The 2,986-nt window shown below is 49.5% G+C and overlaps 1 protein-coding gene across 1 annotated transcript; it reads right to left on the bottom strand.

Annotated features, from left to right (window-relative positions):
• Nucleotides 1-1,889: 1,889 nt before the first annotated feature.
• Nucleotides 1,890-2,843, bottom strand: LOC105565449. The gene has a single exon (XM_012018669.1). It carries the CDS (start codon nucleotides 2,841-2,843, stop codon nucleotides 1,890-1,892), a length of 954 nt encoding a protein of 317 aa, XP_011874059.1.
• Between the last annotated feature and the right edge of the window lie 143 nt (nucleotides 2,844-2,986).

Below are 2,986 nucleotides of genomic sequence, written 5' to 3'. Positions count from 1 at the left end.
CCACCCCCTTCTTCTCCTCCACGAGACACTCCTCCTCACCTCCCTGAACCTGAATCCCTTCACCTAGAACCTCCGGAAATTAACGATAGGCCTCCGTCCCCCACCTCTTCGATCTCTAGTATAGAGATCGTCGAGGAATTTGAACTCCCTCCTGTAACCCGCGATCGGCGGATTACTCCAGAACAATTTTTTTGTTTAATCCAAGAAATTCCTCCTTGCTCCCATCCTCCCCCAGGGACCTTCACCGTAGCCCTGAGTTCCTGGATATCCCTGAACTCCTCGACAGAGTTCACTCCAATCCCCCCCACCATTTCATCCCGGTCTATCTTCCCGGGGAAAGATATCCCAGGCCCGTCCCCATTCTGTTCTTCCAGCGCCTTTTCCCTCCCTCCTCCGCTATCATTAAAGACCATCAATAAATCCATCACACCCCTATATGTACAAACAAACACACACACAGTCACACCCACAATATGTAAAAACGATCATCTAATTTATTTATATTTTGTCCTATATTTAATAATGTAACTATTAGTTTAGAGTAAGGTTTTAGTAAAAATAAACTATCTGATCTAATGTTTAGTAACAATAAACCCTTTTTACTTTTTTAATTCTAATGTTTAGTTAAATTTATCTTTTTATTTTAATTTTAATCTAATGTCTAGATGTAGAAAAATCGTAAATATATTATGTTAAACTTATCTCCTTCAATTCTAATTTATTTCTAAAGACCTCACCCCCCCTTCGTTTCCCCTTTGAGAGTGCACAAGGTCCGTCCCAGGGTAATAGGGATTAATTCCTTGACCCAAAATAAGACCTGCGATCGCACCGCTCTTGGAAAGAGTCATAGTGTCCTCGCGGACATTGACCTTTTCAGAGCCTTAGAAAAGTGCGTTCGGCTCGCTTCCACGCGCCTCCGAGCGTGTTAGCGAGATATTAAAATTGCTAGTTACGTCATTCCATACCTCCTCGTCTGGAAGCCCTAACCTTCGACTTCCGTTAATCTCTATTTCCCATATCTCCACTTTCCAAGAGGTTTTGACGTAACAAAAGATTAACCGGAAATGTAGAATAGAAAACAGGAGATGTAGTAATATGTAAGTTTGGTTTCATATACGTGCGTGTGTCAATGTGTTTTAATAAAGACTTAACTATTCTCGTATCGCAGTTGGGTTTCTATGACATATTTCAACTTACATTGTTGGCGATTCTCTTTTGGGAGAGCTCGCTGGACCGCTGCGGTTGGAAGCAGGGCTGAGAGGACTTTGCGGCGAGAGACTCGGGGATCGGATGCACGCTTGCGAGGGTAGAAATCACGTGATCGAACACTCTTGGCGTTTTGAGTAAAATACCGTGTCAGTTTAATAAGTAAAAGGCTTACAGTTCGAGCAGTCAATTACAGTCCGGGGGTGCGAAGTCTCTTAATCACTTGCACGGGGCGATAGTATTTATCACGAGCCGGCCTCGTGAATGCGGATGCCCGTGAGCCGTGTCCACGCTACGCCGGCGTGCGACGCGTGGTGAGCTTGCGCTGCCGGTGATGCTGTATCGTATGTCCTGAATGTGTAGCCCTGCGAAGTGTTCACTGAATGTTCACACTGAGTCAGTTCTCGGATGAGAAAGTCCACCAGAGCACTACAAAGATCTTCTGCACTTCACGACGCGTGTACTATGTATCGTAGCCATGAGCCAAAAGGAACCGGTGACGGACGTGACGAAGCGCCGTCGCCTCGAGTCACGATCGGGCATGCGCGCGCAGCGCTCCTGCGGCGCTGCACGATCCGACCCGGCTGATGCTGCCATCACGCCGGCAACGAACTGACCGAGATTCAGACATGAATCCGGAACATTCCGCCCGCCATCAGCAACGTAGTTGATGATCCCTGATGTTATGATGAGATTGGCAGGACGGAGAGCTTGATCACTGGTCGGATGAGAGTGGTAGTGGCTGTCTTCAGAGTCACCACCCGCACGAGACCATCCTTCCCAGGATGTAGAGCTGTGATCCGGGCTAACGGCCATTTGCATGGCGGTAGCCGCTCGTCGGTGATGAGCACCAATGACCCGATCTTGATCTCGTTGTTCCTGTGGTGCCACTTTGAGATTGCTTGTTGTCGTTGTAGGTAATGCGCTGCCCAGTGTGTCCAGAAATGTTGTGCCTTCTGCTGGATGAGCTGCCATCGAGAGAGTCTTGAGATTGCCAGCTCGGTGAGTGAGGGCTCTGGTATGGCGGTGAGCGGACTTCCTACGAGGAAGTGGCCTGGCGTGAGTGCTGCGATGTCATCTGCGTCGTCACTCAATGGTTCGAGAGGACGCGAATTGAGAATTGCCTCAATTAGAGTGAGCAATGTGGTGAGCTCCTCAAAGGTGAGCACGCTTTCTCCAATGGTCCGCCGTAGGTGGTACTTGATGGATTTTACGACGGCCTCCCATTTTCCTCCCATGTGAGGTGTCGCTGGGGGATTAAATTCCCATCGGGTGTTATCTTGCGAGAGCAGGTGAGAAACTCGCTGATGTTCTTGCGTGCTCTGGATAAACAGCCTTTTGAGAGCTGCATCCGCGCCGATGAAATTGGTGCCGCAGTCGGAGTGTAGGGTGTGAGCAATGCCGCGTCTGGATGAAAAGCGTCGATAGGCGGCAATGAATCCCTCCGTTGAGTAGTCACTGACCGCCTCGAGGTGTACTGCTGAGGTTGAGAAGCAGACAAAAACGCAAATCCAGCCTTTCGTTGTTTTGGCACCTCTTCCTTTCCATGTTTTGACGGTGAGTGGCCCTGCGTAGTCCACACCTGTATGAGTGAACGGTCGTGCCTGCGTAACCCGAGAGAGAGGTAGTTGGCCCATCAATTGATGGGCACGGATCCCCCTCTGCCGAGCACACGTGACACACCGCAGGATGTGAGACTTGACAGGAGCCCTCCCGCCGAGAATCCAGTATTGTTGTCTGATGTGTGACAGCGTAAGCTGCGTGCCTCCATGTAGCGTCC

This window comes from Vollenhovia emeryi, unplaced genomic scaffold (genome assembly GCF_000949405.1).
Source record: "Vollenhovia emeryi isolate VEMERY1.0 unplaced genomic scaffold, V.emery_V1.0 DF943546.1, whole genome shotgun sequence".
Taxonomy (NCBI): domain Eukaryota; kingdom Metazoa; phylum Arthropoda; class Insecta; order Hymenoptera; family Formicidae; genus Vollenhovia; species Vollenhovia emeryi.
Note: the sequence above shows the minus strand (reverse complement) of the source record. Positions and strands in the feature narration are given on the sequence as shown.

What these genes read in the sequence shown, in the direction of transcription:
- LOC105565449 (XM_012018669.1), bottom strand. Translation starts at nt 2,843, where the DNA reads ATGGGCCAACTACCTCTCTCTCGGGTTACGCAGGCACGACCGTTCACT.